General features: G+C 45.9%; 1 protein-coding gene across 1 annotated transcript; it reads left to right on the forward strand.

Annotated features, from left to right (window-relative positions):
* The first annotated feature begins 619 nt into the window (after positions 1 to 619).
* On the forward strand, positions 620 to 19,048 carry bcl2b (BCL2 apoptosis regulator b). Its single transcript, XM_085931052.1, has 2 exons — positions 620 to 1,647; positions 16,760 to 19,048. Exons 1-2 carry the CDS (start codon positions 1,087 to 1,089, stop codon positions 16,895 to 16,897), a joined length of 699 nt encoding a protein of 232 aa, XP_085787178.1. The 5' UTR covers positions 620 to 1,086; the 3' UTR covers positions 16,898 to 19,048.
* Positions 19,049 to 19,905: the final 857 nt, after the last annotated feature.

Consider the following 19,905-nt stretch of genomic DNA (forward strand, 5'->3'; position numbering starts at 1 on the left):
GCCTGGTGGTCTCTCTTTTTTGAGACTTTAAATATTCCGTTTGTGCTGGAGAGAAGTTAATCTTCCTTGAAGGGGCTTTCCACATCTGCAGAAAATGGCCTTTTGCAGAGTCTATCTTTTTTCTTAAGTCCCAAAGGACACTAATACTACATGAAGATGAACCCAGATAATTAATTTTCACAAGAGGAAGTGAGCAGAATGATATCAAGGGACACGAGGTCTGGCTCCACATCTACAAAATGTCATAAATCTGGCAAAAAAAAAAAAACATGCGGTCCTATGCGGCACTAATAAAAAAATGTTTGCTCCCTCCAGCAATTAAGATACACTTCCATGGGGTAGAACTCAACACGGGAAGATCAGAACTGAGATTCGGATCCCAAACCTCACAGTTATGAGGCAAACCCCTATTTGACCGTGCTGCCCAGGAGGAGTTATTAATTATCCCCATTAAAAAATGAGCAGACATCCAGCTATTACACAGATGGTTTCTAAGCATCAATTTTAATGCAATGAATTATTTTGTCTGCAGTTCCGAGTGTACACATGGCGGCTCCAGAGCGCAGCCAAAGGGCGCACTTTGCGTAAGTGACGTCAAGCAGCCACTGGCGGAGTCGCAGCAGCAGGAGGGGGAGGAAGAGAAGGAGGGCTCTGCATGGAAGTGAACCTAGTCAGTGGTCTCCGAAGTGCAGCTCAAACGCCGCCTCAACTAACCGTCGGCGACACGGCGCTGAGCGGCCATTCTGGCGCAGACAACTTTGCGCCCCGCTTTTTTTTTTTCCCCTGCGCAACTCTTCCATGTCTGGCTGGTGCGCACTGGGAATACATCCGCACCCCCTCCAGCCTCTTCCGCGTATTGGATTTCCATGCAAAGACAAGCTCGCCAGTGTGCCTCGCAGCTTTTTGTGGGGACTTTTACAACCTTTCATTTCCTGCTCGCGCGTGGGATTGAGGCGTGGACTCGGTTCGTTGTGGTCGCTGTCCACTTTTGGATGAGCCCTGCGCAAAGCAGTGCACCGAATGGATGCACGATGTCTTTTATTTAAGAGCCAAATCTAAGAGTACAAAGTGCCAAATTAAGCCCAGATGGCGAACGAGCGAAATCGCAGCATCGTGGAGAATTATATCTGCCATAAACTCTCCAAACGCGGCTACGCGTGGGGGTTCGGTGCCGCTCGCGGAGAGGAGGAGGACGATGCCTCCGCCGCTTCTAATAACGGCTTACTGGTCGCCTCCTCGCCGACTTTGGTGCTTCGGTGCCGCGAAGCCAGCGCTGGGCCCGAGCGCGACTGCGACTCCAAGCGTAGTAACCCCGGTTCTGACCCGCTCGCCGACATCCACCGGGTCCTACGCGAGGCCGGCGACGAACTAGAGAGACTTTACCAGCCGGACTTCACAGAGATGTCACGGCAGCTGTACCTCTCTTCCACAACTGCTCAGCGACGGTTCGCCGAGGTGATTGACGAACTGTTCCGAGACGGCGTCAACTGGGGCCGGATCATAGCCTTCTTCGAGTTCGGCGGGACCGTGTGCGTGGAGTGCGCCACTAAGGAGGAGATGACGTCGCAAGTGGACAACATTGCCGAGTGGATGACTGAGTACTTAAACGGACCCCTCGGCAGCTGGATCCAAGACAACGGGGGCTGGGTATGTGTGATTCGGCTGAGCATTTTTTTTTTTTTTTTTTCTCGGTACCGCTGGAGCACAGCTCCTCCATTGCTGCTGCTGCTGCGGGTTGAAGGCGTGTCGATGCGCAGTTGCCCGTGTGCGCGCGTATTTGCAGATGTGACCTCACACGCCACATTATATTACGTTTGTAGTTCGAGGTTGCCAACGAAAAAAGCTCGACATGTTCCCATTACGCACGAAGGCGCAGGATGGGCGGCCTCCACTCGTGCGCCGCTCTGATTAGACACTGGCGTTGGCCGTCAAACGGATCCGAGCAATCAGAAAGCGAGCTGCGTCACACCTCCCGACGCTCTTTCCAAAGCCCCGCCCTCCCGACTGTGCTGGGAGACGAGCAGTCACGCACGCATCTGTCACCGAGCTGCAGTATGGTCCTATCTCGGCCGATCCCATCATCCTAAATAATATTTGGAATTAAATTTGACATCAAAATGGTAATATTTCAAAATGAAACATTGTATAAGACGGCACCCTTGTAAAAGTGTACTGGATTGAAACTTAAGGGATAAACTGGCTTGTGATTGGGTGGGTTTCATTGAATGTGTCTCCATTATCCATATAACATGACGTTTAAAATGTTGTTACACAGTATGAGGAACATTTATAATAAAATGTTGTGCCACAGCGCAGATGTGTACAAACAATCAGATCACCATCAAGGAAAAGAAAAACCACCGGACATGAGAAAGAAAGGAAGACTGGTCAGAATTATGGCATGCATGGCTGTTTCTTCATGCCTTTTCCTCTCTTTGTATTCTCCATTCACAGGGAAATATGGTAACTCCAGCTGTCGGGGGAAATCCGTTTTTCCTCGATAGTGCTCACAAATGTTCAATGGAATAGTGCAGGTGGCTCTTGAGAATGATCGTAGGTAGGTGTGTGAGATTTAGTCACTGACTAATTTGTTTGCGATTCCACTTTTGCTGGCATCGCTTGGTGCTCGGCTGGCTTCTTTTTACACCAAGCTAGCGAGCGTTCATCTTGGAACTCATCAGACCAATCTGCGAGGAATTAGCCTCTTCATTAGTGGAGGTGCCTTTAATGAGAACATAACATTTGTGGCACTCGCTCATTTTGGCCCGCGGCTTTTGGAGTAAGCGAGGAAGGGGGTGGAAGGGGGGGGGGGGCATCAATGATTCATCTGCAGGATTCCGTCTTAGCGTTTAAGATTCCCCTCGAGTGTGTGTGAGGGTGTCTTTGCAAGGTTGCATGTTGTGCCGCATATCAAAGGCTGCTCGCCATTCCAGCAGCAGCGGGCGCTAATCCGGAGCTTCTTCTGGGCTCAAGCGTTCTGACTTGCGCTGGTCCAAAGTGTGTGAGGACGGGCGGCTGCGATGGATGGCGGCGCCTACGGTACAATAATGTAGGTCATCTTTTCCAGTATGCTTTGCAGCTGGGAGGACATGAGGGTGGCGAGACAGAGAAAGCGGGACAGCATCCCGTGGATTAGTCTGGATCATCTCACCGTAGATGGAGAGTAAATTTACAAAGTTGACGAACATAAGATGTCTCAAGGCTAAGTGCCTTTTGACTTGACTGTAGGTTTTGGTAGTTCTCATCCAAATGCATTTTTTGGATTGGTCACTAAAATGGGCGAAGATCCAGTGCCACTTTCAAGCAACATCTGAAGAGCCTATCTTGGTCTGAGCTGCATCAAGTCTTGTTGGATGCATACATTCAAACTGGAGTTGACGGACAACGGGCAAAAAAGTTGTTCATGTCAGAGACGTATCATTAAAACACCCAAAGAAAGTGATTGCCTGAATATCAACGTGTACAAATTGAACCAACCAGATGGAGTTTGTGCCCAAAGGGCATGTTAGATGAAAGGAAAACATCCAGCATGAAAACTTGTTGACTTGACAAAATGTGGCAAGTCATTAGCAATGTAGCGCTTCAATTCTTGACTCTGGTGAACATTCTAGGTTGTAGTTCAACTTTTGCCCTCAAGTCAGCTGCTCCGGGCCCTGTCGTGACCCTGAAGCCACTAGGCGGACAGACACGGCGGCATCACTTCCTCGTTCTGACTTGCGCTGACCCCTTTTCTTTAAATCTTTAATCTGCTTTACGTGGATCAAAAATGTGCCACATTGCTCCCTTTTTTGGAGCGATTGCATCTATTTATTTAGGTACTTATGCGCCATCTGCCAAATGACACACAATCGGGATGATACTTCGGTTATGGGGATTTGGTGTTCCTAAAAATTCTGTAGAGCAATAGATGTGATGATTAGTCTCTTGTTTTGTGTTTTCCACTCTTCTTCAAAAAAAAATAGCTAAAGGCCAATCAGGCTTTTGGACACACCAGAGTGGCGTGGAAACAGCTGTCTGTCAGCCACCCTCTGTTTCCTGTTGTTTTAGGGACCAAATATAGGAGTGTCTGCTTATAGCTGCTGAGTCCAACTTACTTTTAGTTCCACAAAATTTGCTCAGTGGCCATTTTTGTGTTATTTGGATGACTCTTTCCATGCTAATGTGGCCTTGTTTTTATCTGGAACTGTATAGTGACGTTCTATCATTTGCTTTCATTCATCTCAGTGAGAAAGGAAGGAGTTAATGCACCTGCATGAGCGCCTTTTTTTTTTTTTAACGAACTTGGATCAGGTTGCCAAAAGGAATGCAACAAGCCGCCAGGTGTGTGTGTGTGTGTGGGGGGGGGGGGGGGGGGTTGGAGCACACTGATGCCAGTTGACAGGTGAGCCTTGCCACAATGCGGCAGGCATCTGGACCACCAAACTCCGCCTCCAACTGTGGCTGAGTGGATGTGAGATGGCGGAGGAAGTCATTAATCTCCATTTAGGTGACAAGTTGAATGGCGGTGGAGCAAAGTTACAAAAGGAAGAGCATTTAAACACTCACAGGAGGGCCAAAATAAAAATCACACTTATCTCCAATCTGCGTCTCCTGTTTAATGTATCAGCGGCGTCGCCAAGTACTGTTGGGGTGGGCTCCATTCAAACGTGTCCCGCCAAGTGATGCAAAAGTCTTCCGCCATGTTTCCTACGGGCCCGGACTGACATGAAGAGTTTCTTTATGGAGTGAAGAGATCTGACATCCCCCTTGAGATCCTCTGTGCACAAAGAGGCTTGTTCCAGACATTCTTGTCTGAGGAATTCAGGAGGAGGGGCGAGGAAGGAGGCTAAGCCTTCACACTGTTGACTGCCATTGGAAAGACACCACAGAGCCTCTGGCTGTTTTTGTAGGGATGAAATAATATGAAAACTTCATATCAAGATTATGCTATTTGGAATCTGCAATTGTTTGTGCATGCAAAACGCCCAGAAAATTCAAATGTTTGGACACAATCTGTAAGCAATCCCTAAATTTGGCTTCATGTTCAGTAAAAATTCCAAGCAGACCAAAATCAAAAGAATTCAATCAAAAAGGGGCAAGTGATCAAAAAAATACCGAACTATACTAATAAACACATAATGGTACAAAAGTGGCATTTGTTGATACCTTGATCAATTAACTGGATAATCTGGCCGACTACGAGGCATCAGCAAATGGCAGATGGCACTTTAAAAGCACAACTCCAACGCATTATCCTAATTCGTGTGCTGAGAGAATGACACTAGAATGCTAAACTGAAGACCATCCATTAAGGCATGATCTAATCTGTTTATGTCACCATCATTTTGATGATCAAGCACGGTTTGAACATACCACTTGTATCTCTCTTACACAAAGAGACACTTCAAGGACGCTAAATACGGTTATTGACGATAATTACAGTATAAGTTGAAATGCTAGTACGAAACGTTTGAACCCTCTTTGTGATTTATTGGTAAAAAGTACCGCTCCATAAATCTCGTTGGTAGCATAGCGTAGGTACTATTAAACAGCAAACTAGTGAAGATGGAGATCTGTTCGCAAGGATGGCTAAATTAACATCATCCTCCCCGCGGATGCCATTTATGCAGAAAGGCGACAACAGATTACGACTTTCGGTAGTTTAAAAGGGGCCTCGGGACGGTGACAGGTGGGACACCCTGTGTGTGCAAGAATACTCGTACTGGTAGGTACCAGGGTGTCAAGATTAACACTCACTTCTTTTTTTTTACAGTTGCGGCAATATCCCGCTTTGTTCAAAAATACCTGTACCAGTCCACAGGCCCGGCTTGGAATGCATTAGGATAGACGTTGCCCCCGTTTCTGACAGGGGAGTGTTGTACGATACTGTCTAGAATTTTTTTGGTTGGTTTCTTCTGAAGTCAGTTTGATGGTCTGAGCTGTCAGTCATCTTAACAAACAGGCTGACATACGACTAGAGGATTTCTAGCATCTAATGATGCAAAGACAGAAGAGTTGATGTTTTTCTTTTTCTATATTCTTCATGAGCACACACTCCACATGCTTTTGTGGCCTCCGTGCACATTCCAGACGCGTTTAGGGAGCACGTCACAACTATGCACCTGGGCGACACCTCCTAAAAAGCTGCTGGGGTAATGTCTCCGAGATTTAGCGATTTGTTTTTGTTTGTGTTGCTGCGCCCGTTTCCACCCTGTTCCCGTGTGACTAGATTCAGGCCTTTTCTCCTCAGGAGAGCCGCAGGAATGTCTGCTTGGGAAGCGAGATTGTAAATAAATAATGGAGACGAGCTGGGTGTTGCTTTCCTGAGTGGCCAATGAAGGGTGTGGGCCTTTTTGCTCTTTTGTCCCGCTTATGGTTCAGGGACAAACCCAGGCAATGTACTTGTGTACACAAGATGTTTTGTTTGCGAGTAGAGATCTATCGTAGAGAACTTCTTGTTGCACAAGGTTACACATTCCTGAGATGTTTCAAATGTTTCAGTAGAGCGCACCCTTATGGGCGATCGAAACGAATTGGAGCGGTTTCTCTTTTGATTAAAGTGTGCAAAGTAACGATCGTATAAAAGATTATCTTGATCGGTTACGATAGTGTGGAGTGACATTACCCCCCCCCCCCAAACTGCTTGGAAAAATGGGCAGGGTCGATAATCGTAAACCTGTTCAATATTTACGATGGCTGAATTCTTCTGTGTGGTCAACTGTGAGTTGGGCCAAATCCCAGTTTGTCACGTAGAACAATAGCCAATTAGGAAGCAACATGAAGCCCACTGTTGGAGGACACAAATAGAGGTGCAACTGGTTGCTGCTATGACATGGCTCACAAGGCATTCATCAAAATAATGACAAGATTTGGCATGTTGGTCTTCCGTAAAATGGAAAAATATTGAAAATTCAAGATTTTCACACTACTGTGAAAACAACTGAGACTAGTTACGAGTGACCTGAGGGACTATTGTAATTTGGGGTGTAACTATTGAGAAATAATTGACTCTAGCCAAAAGCCTTGCAATGCAACAGTCTGTTATGCTGTTAGCTAAACACAGGCGTGTTATAAAAAAAAAAAAAAAAAAAGTCCCATCTGGCCACTGTTGAACCAGCAATTAATTGAAAATATCAGATCTCTTTTAAAAAGCCTTGTGGGGGTGGGGTGGGAGTGTCCCCCAAACCAGACAATCAGAAGAAACGTTTAACCTTGCTCTATATATATATATTGATATGCTGCACAGCTCACGAGGTTGTGCCCGTTGGCAAAGTCAGTCAGGCTCCCAGCGGGCTCCTCGTTATCCTGCTCCTACCGAGGCGGGAAAAGGTGGAATGCCCTTTCATCCGCCAGCTCGGATGCTTCGTTAAGGCTGCTTTTTCTTTTTCAACTCGGAGGTGGTGTTTTTGTTTGATAAGAACATCATGATTGCACAGGAGCCAACAGAGGCGGGATTTACGCTTAACATGACAATTAAGCGGCTGCAAGCGGAGCAAGTGATGCTACCGTCTCTATATTTAGAAGCCTCTCGCGTGTCCTTGCATTTTTTAGGGATGTTACCTGACACTGGCAGCCAGGTCTCAGGGTATTAGGCTGTTGTTTGGATGGGCTGCTGATTTTGGTTCATGACTGCATGCAAATAAGATAAGAGGGAGGGAGGGATGGATGGAAAGAAAGAAAGATAGAAGGCTTTCCAACCCTGATGGTCATCTGTTTTGCTCGACTGGGACTTTCAAACATCGTATAACTCAAAACACAGAGTCGAATATATTTTCAAGAAAAATATACTGTACCTTAAATATACACATTTGGGACATCTGTTTAAACCATGCTTGGTCGTTGCTTGTGAAGTCCATCCCAACTGACTTTGGGCAAGAAACGAGTCTACCAACGGACTAATTGCCAATTAATCAAAGAGGGCGTATAAACAAACAACCGTTTGCCTAACCTCACATTGTGACAACAGTTCTCAAGTGAATTTTCCATTCACCCCTTTGTCATGAGAATTTATTTGAACTTAGCAAAAAGTTCAAACACACGCGCATACACTCATAAGCAAACACAGAAGCGGATGTACTGATGCAAATCAATTATTTGCTGTCCACAAATGGTGTGTGTGTGTGTGTGTGTGTGTGTACACACTAGCCCATACACACTGACAGCGCGCCACGCCGGCGTGTACACACACAAGCGGATGTGGCGGTGTGAATCAATAATTCTCTGTTGTCACAGTGTGACATGTGAGCATGGCGGGGAGCAGATGGCCTCGAGGTGCCTACTCCCTCTCTCGGAGCCAGGACACACACACACACACACACACGTATACGTGCACAGTATCAGTACCACAGCTGGGATTTCCCGGTGCAACACTGGCCATTAACAAACAGTACGCTATTATTATTGTTCTCCAAAATGCAAGGTTAGCGTATGCCCTTGGTAGCATCTGGAAATGGGATCTGTCCAGAAAACACAGAGTGAGGTCAGCCATTGCTCGGATATCATCAAAAGGAACACGTTCTATCGATTTGGGTGTTTGAATGCACTGCATTAAGAATATTATTACAATCGAAGGAGAATCTCGGTTGTTTCAAAAAGTCCGATTTTACATACAAGTGTGTAACTTGTAACTCTCCTGATGTCTGGAGGAGATTGAATAAAGGGAAGAATCCACACCCTTGAACTCGTGCCATCGTCAGATGGGAGGGGCATCAATTTTACCCGAGTGCAAATTTTAATTGGTTGTCGGTTTGTCGTGGCAACTTCAATAATGCCATCCACTTCAAAGAACATGGCGAGAATTGGAATCCAGAGGACTTGACAGATTGATAGATTTTTTTCTTTCCCGCTCTGAGCTGTTTTGAGTTGCATTTTTTTTGACAATACGGAATGCCGCCGCCAGTTTTCCGTCACGACGCATTTTTCGTCCGTCTCGATTCATTTGTCATGAACGGAAAACGTGTTGGCATGTCTAGACGAGGGCGGAGGAAGCAAAGCACCCTCTTCTAATTAAGTCTGCAAATTGACCTATAAAGTGCTTCATTTGTCTTTCACATTTGATGGCGTACGGCTATAAAAAAAAATCTAATAAGAATCTATTTTCTCTGTATAATGAAGGCAACTTGAAAAATTAAACCAGCCCGCAAGTCTACCATCATTTGCTGCTTTTTAATTTTTAATTTGAGTCCGTCTATTCACTTCATGGAAGACAAAAGGTCGAGAAATACTGCAAGGGCAATACACCTGCATGGAATTTTCTCCCGACATGAAATTTGGAGGTCAAGAACGTCACGCACTTGTGACTTTCTGCCCGCGTCAGCGTTTGTTTGTGATTTACGCTGCAGTACATTTACGTCTTGCGTACAAATCGGTCGGAACGGCGCTCCACCGTAAACACAGACAAGGTGATATTAACTAAGAAGAGGTGAAGCAACGGTGGAGAGCTTAACGGTCTCGAACTAATGTGACCATCAGGTGCGGAATTGTGAAATAAGACAAAAAGCAGAGATTGTTCTTGCAGGGTGAGAAAGCAGGAGACGTGTTGTCTAATTTGTTGTCATCTGACTCAACAATCATCTGATTCTCAGCTGACGTGTCTGCTGACTGCAAAGTAATGTACTCACATGCGTCGCACTAAAAAAAACCTTTTGGCAAAGGAATGTTTCGGGGTCAAAGGTTGGGGCCACGGGAAGTGCAAATTGAAGAAAGCTTAAATGTGAGCTAGTGTTCAAATGCCACTGAAAATTCTGTTCAGTTTATCTGAAGAACCATGTTGGAAATTCTTCTTATCGGGTTCGAACCTCAATCCTAACACAAATTACTCAAGGTTGTCACCCGAAGCATATTTGTCTCCTCTTTTGTGCTTATACAGTATTTTGACAGCATCATTCCCGCTTAACTTGTTAACTTTGGCCCTCAGAAGCATTCACAACAGGAAGTTCCCAACTAATTACATTTCCAACACAGGCAAAAATGCCTCCTCCCACACACCATGGACCTTTCCAGACCTCGGCTGTCACAATAGGTGACTTATCATCATTTGCCCCCGTGACGAAGGCGGTTCCGCGCCTCACACAAAAGAGAAACGAATGGCGTCAGATGGCTTTGGTTCATCGCTGAAGAATGTTCAGATGAACTTATTGGATGACATCATGGGTAATGCGTGGGGCATGTTTCGCTTTAAGACAGGAGACTCGTTTATCTAAAGGCTCATATCAAACCGCTTGTTTGTTTCCCCCGCATCAATGCATTCCTAGAATTCCTATCCATGAAAATCAGCTGGTTGCCTGCCTGAGAGAGGTCGTTGAACTTTTCCCCAGACTCAGAAGAGAGCGGAGGGCGGGAGGACGTTGAGATGATTCTGGCTTCATCTGGTTGTTTTTGAAGAGCTAAAGTGATTTAAAAACATGAGTGATCCCACGCATGGCAAACCAACACTGGCCTGTGGGGGGCAGTATGGTGCCAGAGAGCTTCCAGACTGCCACAAAATCTAAAGAAGAAATGTATCATTCTAATTGTTAGCTTGTCTGATGTAAATTCTTCACTTTGTCTTTTTTTTTGTGCCAGTTGCTCTAATAAGAGCGGCTTGCCTTCACTGCGGCTTGGTGGGAGTTTCTGCAAAGCGGGTCGGGTCGCCTCCTCTGTTCCCACTTCAAAGATGCTCCCGAGGGAGTCCGGCCTCAAACGCTCAATTGTCTGCTTTGACATTATCGGACATCTGAGATGTTGGATTGGCTTCGCTCTACTGCGCCCACCGACGGCCCCCGGACGGCCGTTGGTTCTTCCTTGGTCCGTTCGTCCCGTATAGCGGGGCTTCGTTTTCAGGGCGCAAACCTGAAACCACATCCAGTTCTGGAGAGCAAGCGAGGAGCCCCCTCCAAGATGAAAGGGGACACCGAGGGAGACGACGGCGGAACTTTGATGTTCCTCGCTCGACATGTCAAATTGTTTCTCAGATGTCATTACACGCCGCTTGTTTGGCGAATCCCCCTAAATCACAGAGCCGAGTTGGGATTCCATCAAAAGGCCGTGCATTTCTTTTGAGAAGTCAACTTTCCCCCGGGCTAGAGTTCAGTAAATGCTTTCAAACAAACAGAAAATCTCTTAGTTACGATGTCTAATACGACTCCGGCCCTCCCTCTCTTGCTTTATAAGTGCATGTTTGGCCCGCTTGTACTCTTTCCCTAGTTACACACTCTGATTTAACCATACTTGGCTCTAGGACCGTTCGGTTTAAACCAGACGGTGATGTCATCCCGGGGCGTCTGGCACAGGAAGTGACTTTACACTAAGTGAAATGTTGAGAACTTGAAAAAATAGTTGTGCAATCACTCCCTGAAAAGGTTCTTTTAGACAAAATGTCAAGCTCATACGGTTGCGTTAGTGGAGAGACAACAATGGAACATTTGAATGAAATCCCAGTGACGTTATTTCTTCCCTTTCAAATCGAGAACAATCAAGCTACCTTACACCCGCAACCACACATACACACGCAAACATACACACACAGCGTTTCCAACAAGCGCTAGTCTGTCTATTTTCAGCCCCTGCCTGTCAACGTTACGATTGCGTGGTCGTAAAAAGGTCACCGAGTGTCTCTTTTGAAAGGACAAGATGTAAAAGTCTTTCTTTTAACGTCTTGTAAACAAATACTTTGGTCGCTAGATTACAGCCCACACATCAAGTGTTGAGCAACCAAGAAAATCTTTTCTCTGCCTACTTCTAAAACAGTCTCTAAATGTCCCGTCTGAGGTTTCAGTGAAACCCAGCAAGCCCCATCTTCTCAAAGATGAAAAGGTAAGCAGAGCTGCAGTGTTAGCGCAACTGGAAACTGTTTAAAAAAAAATTTGCTATGGTTAAACTAGCCAAAGGTGGCTTTGAACAAGCCTTAAGCTTTTTGTATTTTTTAACACACGTATGCTTCCATGCAAAGACACCTGGAAAGTATTTCACGTTAATTTTCCAGTGTCACCCATGTGCTGGTGTTTTGTCACGGTAGCGTCGACCTGGCATCTTCCCACACAGTTCACAATCAGGACATTCCCATCTGAAGTGATCAGCCTCGGAGCTCTCGAGTTGTTTTCCACAGATAGCGTTTGGCTTCCCGTACGCGCTGAATGAAAGCAACTCGGATAATTATCGGATGTCTGATCATTAACTGGCAGACAGATTCTTCTTTCATTCACTCCAGTGAGTCAGTGCGTATTCATCAGAGCGACACGTAGCTTCTCAGCAGAAGGTCGCTTCCGTGGAAGTCGTGGGCGGGTCATGCCAGCAGCTGACGTTCTTTGCCAAGGGACCATTAGCCACCTACGCGGTAGACAGGCCGACTTAGTGGCAAAGCCAGCTTTATTTGGCCGGACGTGACCGAGCGTCACTTTTCCGTCTTTTGAACGAGTAGCTGGACCGAGGCTGGTTTTATTGGATTTGTCAGCGCTTCGCTAAGAGCCGAAGCCGGTCGTTATTTATAGCGAGCGGCAGCAGCACTCAAGCCTTTCCGTCCGACTGGCCTCGGTCACTTCCTCCTCCGACCGAGTGACAGAGTAGAGAACGCCGGCTGCTTTTAGACGCAGCCATTTATAGAGCCGGTGTTAAAGCCGGATGTCCAACTAACTTCACCTTGTCCATCGGTGCACATTGAAAGCTTTCGTAAGCCGACTTTTCCGTCGTTCCGATTCCACGAAGTTCTCTGGTCAACTGTTTACAAGTGACATGACCTATAAATACAAACTTGAAGCTCCAAAATAGATGCCAGAAACGTCACTATTTTTATAACTGGAAATTTTTACGAATTTTGGGTCACATAAAATGATGTGGTGGCCCAGATCCAAGCCTAGGGCCTTGGGTTTGACACCAGTCCTTTAACGCTTTCAATTCTCAAGGACGGGAAGAAAAGTGGTCTTTGCGCTAGAGGTGACATGATTTGTACTCTGCATGCTAAAGAGAGTGAAAGTAAACGGCGCAGAGGAGAACAAGTGACAGGAGAGCAAACACAACCTGCATCCATCCCATAATAATCCCCCCCCTCCCCCCCAAAGGTCACCTTGTGGACCGTTTCATGTTGGATCAATAGAAGGCATTAAGGTCTTCTTCAATGAAAGTTGTAGGCCATCCGAGGTGTGAGATACTTACAAAAAAAAAAGAAGACATTTCAGATCTTGAGAAAAAATCCTATGTGCAGGAACAAGGACCAGTTACAATGTCTGAGATTGGGCATCGGAGAATAACAGATGCAATAGAATAGAAGACAATGGAATGACACCGGGCGTGTGTAGGTGTGTTGATGTGAGCCCATGGCTCCCACGGGGTGACGCGCTTGTCTATTTTGTAAACACATAAATGCTGCTGACACACCTTTGAATATTGATGAGCCTCTGAGGTCGAGAGCCACGAGGAACTCGTTTTGCACCGCTTGATTGTTTACTGACCCACTTGGATAGTTGACACACGACAGACAGAATGTCATTTATCGCCATTTGCTAGGAGATACATGGTTGAGTCTACCCTGGACTTTCCATCTGACCATCACAGACATTCTCTCCCGCATTTACAATGACAGACTATTCGGATCTGTGCGTCACGCCATTGCCAGGAAGTAAATACCGAAAAAGAAATGTGTAGGGGTAAATCTGCCCAGCTAACGAGCGCCGTCATAAACGTCATCTCGTTATTTGGAGGCGGGTCAACAGATCCCGCAAGGGGGACGTGATGGAAGTCGACCTTGCCGCAAGGTTATTCTCCTTCCTGCCATTGTGTCTACGGGAGGTGCGTTCGTATTGTGCTTACACGGGAATGAGCGCATGTTTGAACTCGGAGGTAGAAGACATACGACGTCAAGATAAAAGGCGGGGGGGGGGGGGGGGGGGGGGGGGGCGAGACAGAAAACGGAAGGGCGGGCCGAATCTGGGTCGTGACCCTCGAGATTGACTCCTGTTAAGTGCTCTGATGTCGTAAATTTACATGGAGCGTTACAATGAATTATTTTGTTGCTTTGTGTAGTTTACATCGCTTAACTAAATCGTACAGATCTATTACACGGAACAGAAATGTCAAGCTTGCATTTTTTTTCCCTACCATCCCTTGAGTCTTGCTTTTTTTTTTGTTTGACTTTAATTAGCCGAGAAGTCATGCGGAAGCTCATTAGGAAATCAAAGCGAGCCAACAGGCGGGGCGGCGAGTGCAATATTTCAAAATGCGCTTTGGAAATAAATATACAGCGTTTAATACGGGCAAGCCCACATCGGGTCCCTTTAATTACCAGCTGAACTTTAGCCCACATCCCTTTCGCTGCGCTCTCAGCCGGCCTGCAATTACCCATCAGAACGTTCACGCACGCGCGCACACACACACACACAACACACTTGAGTCTCATTGTGCACAAGATGAGTCAAGATGCCCAGTGGAAAGGTCCAAAATCCTGCGAAAAGCAAATGTGAGGCTTCCCGCCGGTGGGAAAAGCAAATGAACAAGGTAACCATGACGCTCAGCTCAGGCGACCCTCCCCAAATCCGTCTCTCTGAGGGTTTCCGCATGTCCCGGCGGCCGACCTGGCAACCCTGGCCTGCCCCTGTGACCTTTTAGAAAGGCAATGATCCCTTCTCTCCAAAAAGAACAGCCACCCCAGAGAAGTGTTGTGGTTGTGATAAATGCTGATTTTGCCATTGCTCATCGCCCGCTCCTCAACTTTATGTACGCTGCCGGCTGCTTATTAGGATTCCTCCGAGTCTTACATTTCCATAATGGAGGTCACTTCAAGAGGAAAGGGACAATAAGTGAGACCTCACACTTAATAAGAAAAAAAAATCAGCAAGTGTAGAACAAGATGGTGCCAAAGCCCCAGCTTGTAGAAATTGTAGAATTGGTATCAAAGAAGTACAACCCTGCAAAATGAAAGTTTAAAACACTAATGGGGGGGAGGAGATATTAATTTTTTTGTGCATTTGCCAGAGATCAACGGTTATGTTTGTATTTTCACAGTCACATGATTTTTTTTCTTCCTCGGAAAAAGAGTGGCTCACAAGTTTCAGGAGGGAAAAGTGAAGCACGCTGAAATCTCATGACATCCACCTGACAAGCCTCCAGTATCAGCAGCCAACGTCACACCTCTTTTTCCTCCTCCTCCTCTTCCCACTGCAAAGTTATCACCAACTGAGCTGCTGTGGAATTTTTTTTACCATCCATCAGCGTTCCCGGCAGCCTCTTACTGTAATTGGTTGTCTTACGTTTTTGACGGCAACACGGGACAATCTGCGCGCTCCGTCTGGGTCGCGTCGAGGACACGCGTCACGATGGGTCGTCACGTGACGCCATTGAGATGTCGTTTTTTTACGAGAGAAGCCCGAGAAGAAACAGAACAAAAAGAAAGAGGGAGCAAGCTGGATTCTGTGTTTTGCCAAGCAAAACATTCCCCTCAGCTGGAGGTCTGACTGGAGCAGCTTGTTCTCTAATTAATACCCGCATCCTGGAGACCAGGAGGAGGTGGAGGAGGAGAGAAGGGGGTGTCGGGGGGAGCTTCGGCATTTTCCAAAATAAAAGTGCTCAAAAGGCTCCAGTGTTAAGCGAGGAACTGCCGTGCGGTTTCACAAGTGGCGACTGTTTTGGCACCCGAGGGCTCGCAGGAGGAACAAACTGCTGATGCTTTGACTTGGGTGACGCACACGCAGAGACCACCTCCAGATAACCACCCCCCGGCCTTGAGAATGCCATGGGACAGGAAGGGAGGGGGGGGCAGGAAATACTTGTCTCCCCAAAGCACATATTAATAATAGACGTTGGCTTTTTATAGTCTTTTGTTCCATAAATGCAGCATATCTGCTTTTCTTGTATCAATGCTGAAAATATTTCACAATGATGATCGCGAAGAGAATCAGACATTCCGGCAGACCAAAAACTCGGAAATCCAGCGTGAGAGTCGACAATTTGTAACGTACGACATTCCAGAGAGGGGAGTCGTAGTCACGCCGCGGGTCACGCTGAGGTCAACGTACGTTAAGTCGTCCGTTAGCCTCCAACGCTAACTGGATATCAGAAAGCGTTGACGTTACAGCGTTTGTTTCATTTGAGCTGATGGACTTCCTGTCCAGCTGTCAGTGCGCATCAACAGATGTGTGTGATACACACACACACACACACTCGCACATTGGTAGCATTTTCTCCCAGGCTCATTTTATGGCGGGGCAGGCGTCTTTGAAAACAAGTCGAGTATTTGTTGTGCTCCAGTACCGTAATGCCACAAAAATGTACCATCTGCTACAAGAGTTGGCGAGTTTTTTTGGGTGATTCCCGTGTTTGTCAAGTGTGTGTGTGTGTGGTGTCTGAGGTTATGTGTGGGCGGGTGTGTGAAGTGTAATGGTTCTGCTGGCAGCATGGGCGCAATAACAACAACACCACATATTGAAGGCTGCTCTGAGGAGGGATTTACATACAGAAAAATAAACAAATATTTTTTTTTTGGGGGGGGGGGGTTGTTTATCTCTTGCGGATTCCAGTCAAGCTGATAATTGTGTTTCTGTTTAGCCAGTTATTTTCCAGAGATCTGATGACTGGGGAAATATTTTGCTGCTGAATGTTAATTCACGTGACTTCCTTGCAACTGGGCCCGGATTCTGTTTTGGATGACCTTTGTATCATTTCTAAAAGGGACAAACGGCAAAATCTGTTTGCACAAATCCATTTCACCCTACTGCCAGCCAACGTCATTGAAATAACACAGAAAGATAAGATGGCATAGCGCCATATCGCATTTGACCCGCTAACGAAAGCCTGCTGTCGTTTTTGTGTACAGGACGCTTTTGTGGAGCTGTACGACCGGCAGAGGGACTCGGTCTTCAGCTGCTCGTGGCCGTCCATCAAGACAGTCTTCGGTCTGGCTGCGCTTGGGGCGGCCAGCCTCACTATCGGCGCGTACCTCACCCAGAAGTGAGGCACCTTTCCCTCTACTTGGCTTTAAACACTTCAACCCCCCCCCCCCCCTCTCGCCTTCCCTCCAGTAAACACTAAGTTCACATCATCACGCTGACAACATAGAGGACAACTGAAGATTTTATTTTATTTTTTTCCTTAGCTTTCCTAACCTCGCCTTCTTCTCGACTAGTAGTAGCATGAACCTTGTGTTAGCATAGACAGTAGTTGCACGTGTCACAAAAGGGGAAATGAGACGGACGATGGGGACGAACCATTGCGGTTGCCCCTGCTTGTTGGGGCGGAGGACCCCGTTTGAACTGCAGACTCCGGTTACCCCCTTACGCCCCCTCTCCTCTCTCGGCAACCACCCATCAAAGGACTTCCTGTGAAGAACAGCTGCTCAGAATGTATAATGGATCAGTGGAGGAAGTGGATGTGTACACTGCACGGACACAAGTATTGGGACACCTATGGATAGCCGCAATAAAGTGGAACCGATAAATAAATGGATGGATAACTACAGTATGTCTGAAATCAAAATCCAGTAAAAAATTATTGTTTATTCCACTACTTTTTAATTTATTTTCAAAAGGTTTGGTGTATATATATATAAAAAAAACAATGTTATTAAAAGTGAAACGCAAATGTTGGTATTTTAGCAAGAAACAAGTTGATGAACATGAAATTATCAGACATTGGGAAAATACATGTTCTGTGTCATTCCTTAATGGAGACATGTGTCCCAATACTTGCGTCAACATCGTGCAATCTAACAGCTGGATGCGAGTGGGATTTTAGTTCCAGAACGTTCAAGCACAGAAAAGTGAACGTTTGGTGGACACAAAGAAGATGGTAGAGAGAAGGCCGAAGAAGCACGTTGAACTGAGCACAAAAGGAGCAAAGCGTTTCATGGAAGGGAATTAGCAAAGTATTCCTGCTGGGAAAAGAATCCTCCAGAGAAGTCATCGCCAACTTCAACACGTTATTTACGTTTGTTTGTCGTTGCTTTATTCATACACACGTGCGCACTCAAACACAGATTATTTTCTTTTTTCTGATGACACACTTTTGTGTGCTTTGCCACCTTAAATATTAAACAGGTTTAACATTTACGATGGAACATACGATAATCAGGCTTTGCCCACTTTGATTGAAGGGGGGAGTGGTTCTCATAATGGGCCTGATTATCGGTATGTTTGTACCCTGCTGCAGTAGCCGTCTGGTCCGGTAGTGACCTCAGCTACTTTGATTTGGAAAATCGCATCAGCCCCCAACCCTCTTAAAAAAAACAAAAAAAACTGTTCCTCTGTTATGGAACCTGAGAAGTCCCTCCTCTCATCGAAGAGCTCCTGTTTTATTGATGTATGTCTTGTGTTTCAGTCTAACAGAAAAACTGGAAGTGATCCATGATTTTTTTTTTTTTCTTCTGTGTACAGTTTTTTTTTTTGTATTCTTAAAAAATGAAAGTCTTTGCATGAGTGAAAGACAGTGATGTCTCACAATATTTATACATGAGAACAGCGTGGAAGAGGACATAAACAACAACATTGTCTATTTATTGAGCGGTACCAGCTTTTTAACAGTTAAGTCAGTGATTTGAAGTCCCCCCCCCCCTTTCTATGGAATAACACTGTAACGACATTATTTTCCGGCTGCTATTGTAACACCACGATGTTTTTAAAATGAATCAAAAGTGTCCATATTGGCTTGAGGCTACTACACGTTTTATTTCCCGTCGCCGTACACAGCTTAAACTGCCACCGTCTCGTCCTAGATAGCTGCAAACCAAAGTCAACTTGTATTCATGTTGAATTTGTCACCCATAGGAGGTAAAGATGTTGCTTGGCCATGACTATGTTAATTGTACTATTGTAATCGGCTTTCTGTCCACGACATCATTTGCTGCTGTGTGTGCGTATGCAGGGCGGAAAGCAGCCACAGCTCGCTCGAATTACTCAATTGTTTATTGTTGCAATGTATTCCTTGTACATATAAGAATGTAGGCACTATGGTTGCTGTACTGTTTTACACCTATAATCGCAAACCTGTAGCACTTAAAGAGGAAAAAAAAAAAGAAAGTGAAATGTGTTTTGTTGTTTACTGCTATAATCCACAATAAGCTAGGGGATCCCATTGTTCCTAATAAATACATTTGTCGAGTAGCCGCCAAGTCTTTTTGCCGAGTCTGTTTTTTTGGATTTTGTCTGTTCAATAAAGATGGCGAGGGAAGATTTAAAGGGGATGTACATATATGATGTAACAAGTTCTTGATCAAGTATGAATAAAGAAGTCATCTTTTATCAGTCATAAAACACTCAAGTCACATGGGTGACCGGATTCGAGCACAATTTGGAATCCTTGAGGCATTTTTAACATGTCAATGACAACTGCGAAAACAATGCGCAAAATTCGACTTTTGGGTGGAGCAGATCTTGTCCGTCCGGCCGTCCATGTCTGTTTCTCTATACAAGTGAGCCTCGCCCGAACCAACACACATCAAAGCTGTCCCCAAACACTGCACTTGCCAGACTGACTTCCATCCACCGCTAAATACAAGTGCTAAAAAAAAAAAAAAAAAAAAAAAAAAAAAAAAAAAAAAAGGCTAAATGCCCTGTGGGCAGGTTTTTGCACCCCCCCCACTTCTCCAGTCACGCCCCTGCCATGCTCCCCCTCGCCTTTGCTCTGATCACACATGTCTTCAAAGGCGGCGGCAGTGGAATTTGTGAAAAGCACCATGCACTAAAACTAATGTTGAAAGAGTGGCGAGAAAATGAGCGAAGGGAAAGAAAGTGTGAGAAGGCTGGCGGCGGAAGGGGAGTTCATTTGGGCAATCCCTCCCCTTTGCCGTGCATAGAAAATGCATGACATGCTCTGAAGGGGAATTTTATATCAGCCTGTGGATTTTCAAACGAGAGTCCGGCTCGAGCGTGGAGACCCAAGACGAACGGAGACAGCGGAGGAGGAGGAGGAGGAAACCCTCCCGCCTCTCCTGCTCGGGGGCTACAAGGTGTGGTATGAGGAGGCCAT

Source organism: Syngnathus leptorhynchus, chromosome 14, assembly GCF_054491065.1.
Source record: "Syngnathus leptorhynchus isolate UIUO chromosome 14, UIUO_Slep, whole genome shotgun sequence".
Classification (NCBI taxonomy): domain Eukaryota; kingdom Metazoa; phylum Chordata; class Actinopteri; order Syngnathiformes; family Syngnathidae; genus Syngnathus; species Syngnathus leptorhynchus.

Coding starts and splice junctions, on each gene's coding strand:
- bcl2b (XM_085931052.1), top strand. CDS start 1,087: ATGGCGAACGAGCGAAATCGCAGCATCGTGGAGAATTATATCTGCCAT. Junction 1,648..16,759: donor TCCAAGACAACGGGGGCTGG/GTATGTGTGATT, acceptor TTTTGTGTACAG/GACGCTTTTGTGGAGCTGTA.